The sequence below is a fragment of the Poecilia formosa genome, unplaced genomic scaffold (assembly GCF_000485575.1).
Source record: "Poecilia formosa unplaced genomic scaffold, Poecilia_formosa-5.1.2 Scaffold124, whole genome shotgun sequence".
NCBI classification, from domain to species: domain Eukaryota; kingdom Metazoa; phylum Chordata; class Actinopteri; order Cyprinodontiformes; family Poeciliidae; genus Poecilia; species Poecilia formosa.
Window position 1 is genome coordinate 324,016 of NW_006800063.1, and position 2,071 is coordinate 326,086.

Here is a 2,071-nt window from a genome sequence, read left to right on the forward strand (position 1 = left end):
GAGAGAGAGAGAGAGAGAGAGAGAGAGAGAGAGAGAGAGAGAGAGAGAGAGAGAGACTGTGGATTATTAGCATTATAAAAAAGATAATCCCTGTTTGTGACTGTGGAATTGAACTAAGTTAGTTTGGAGGATTTAATGAGAACATTATCCAAGTTTATTTATTTTTTTTGTCTGGCTTTATTTTGAGGGCTCACTTTATGCCCCACAGACAACTAAACATTTTTTTTTGTTCTTTTTTGTTAAATCTAAATCCTTTTTTAGAGGCAAACCTGAACAGTCCCAGTAAAATAGTAAGAGGAGTGTCCTCCAAAAAGGGAGGATCCTAACGTTAATATTTCAATATATGTTTATAGCATGAAAATATCAAGAGATGCAACATTATTTGAAGAATTTGAGGTAAATATTTATACAAAAACAAAAAATAAACATGTTTTACCAGTAACATAGTATTTAAATCAAATGAAAGAAAAAGCCAGTGAAAAGAAGTGATTACATTACTATAATACATTTATGTAAAAGTACAGACGTTTTCTAAGTTATAGGTTTTCCTCCTTATGTGTTCACCTGTAAAACAAAGCGCTGGATAAATAAACCATAACTTCACCTGTGAGCCGCTGCAAACCTGCCAGTTTCCTCCAGGCGGTGAAGTCTGGATCCATCTGGATGAAACCAGAAAGCCGCCCTATGGCTTTCACACTCACATGTGTCCTGAACATGACGTCCTCTCTGTGTGCTCTGCAAGCAGGAATGACGAACTGTCAAGCAGAGAAACACCAGAAAAATCATCTCTCACTGACTCCAAAGGCTTCAGTGAGTGGAAAACAAAGACATGCCAAATAGTAATCTTACTACGGTCTGTTTGTTTATGTTGCTCAAGTGTTAGAAATTAACTTTAGACCTTTTGGTTCCAACACAGGAGGGTGTTTTGAATAAAAGCAACTAAAAAGTTATACTTTATGTAATCACTGAGAACATTTTTATTTGTATTTGCTTCCTGGCTTGGACACAAATACATATATTCAAATCGATAAAATTAAATAAAAACCCTGCACATTTTGTTCTGTTTTGTCCCAGTTTGTTTTTATTGTGGTAATCTTTGCCACAATAAAAACAAAACGTTTTTATTGTGGCAATGTTTTTATACATTTACTTACTGAAGTAAATGTGAATGTTGCTGTAAAAACCGGTTAAACCTCACTCACGCGTTAAAGGGACGTTCCACAGCTTCACACTAATGATGAAAATACGAGTAAAAGTCATCTCCAGATGTGCAAAATGCATGTCTTAAACAAAAGCATAATGTACAACCAAGAGAACACTCACTGTCCCTTTTAAAAGGATATTAGATTCAACCGAAGGGCCACCGAGCAAACAACGAGCACAAAGTTTAAGCAGAACGTTTAATATCCCCTTTCGGCGCACTTTCCATCTGGAGAACAGGATCAAACCGGAAGTTTTCTGGCAGCAAACAGTAAAAACAAGTTCACGCCTGAAATCGATTAAAAGTTACCTTACCGCTGACTGAACTCTTTAAAGTCAAGTAAAAGATTTATACAAAAGATAATAATTAAGAGAACTGCATAACTAAAGTAAAAGTGTGGGGTGTGATTATGAAAGGGGAGGGGCTGACACATGTCGCTGCAACGTCACGATCCAAAACAATATTTATCTCCTTCCTACATTTTTCTATTTTACGTTAGAAAAGTAAATAAAGAACAAGTAAATAATAAAAATATGATATTTAAAAGAAGGGAAAGTTAAAAAATGTATAAAAAGCGTTGGTCAATTTACATCTGTATGAAATAATTAAATGATAATAAATGTTGACTGAATCCCACTGTTGATTTCAAATTCATATTTCCTTTTATTTGATGTCTGTTCTCTTTACCGAAGTTATTCAACTATATTACAGAAACACACCTGAGTTTGAACTTATTACTTCTTCTTCTTTTTTGGAAATCAATAAAATGCTACAGCCTTTACTGTATGACGATGTGAGTTAGTTTAAAAGTGACAAAGTGGATATTTGTTGATTATGACCCCTTCAAACTCACCAATATGGTCACTAGGT

At 34.6% G+C, this 2,071-nt stretch overlaps 1 protein-coding gene across 5 annotated transcripts in view; it reads right to left on the reverse strand.

The window, feature by feature from the left end:
* LOC103144302 (bile acid-CoA:amino acid N-acyltransferase-like) overlaps positions 1 to 1,626 on the reverse strand; it is a 15,079-nt gene extending 13,453 nt beyond the window's left edge. The window contains exons 1-3 of one of the 5 annotated variants that reach the window (XM_016675991.1): positions 1,324 to 1,439; positions 1,155 to 1,231; positions 605 to 735 (exon numbers count right to left, since the gene is read on the reverse strand). In XM_016675991.1, coding sequence (XP_016531477.1) covers positions 605 to 716 — 112 coding nt within the window. In that variant the 5' untranslated portion in view covers positions 717 to 735; positions 1,155 to 1,231; positions 1,324 to 1,439. Of the gene's footprint in view, positions 1 to 604; positions 756 to 1,154; positions 1,232 to 1,323; positions 1,440 to 1,515 lie in introns of those variants that run through there. The other 4 variants (XM_016675990.1, XM_016675994.1, XM_016675992.1 and 1 more) reach the window with 4 other exon arrangements.
* Between the last annotated feature and the right edge of the window lie 445 nt (positions 1,627 to 2,071).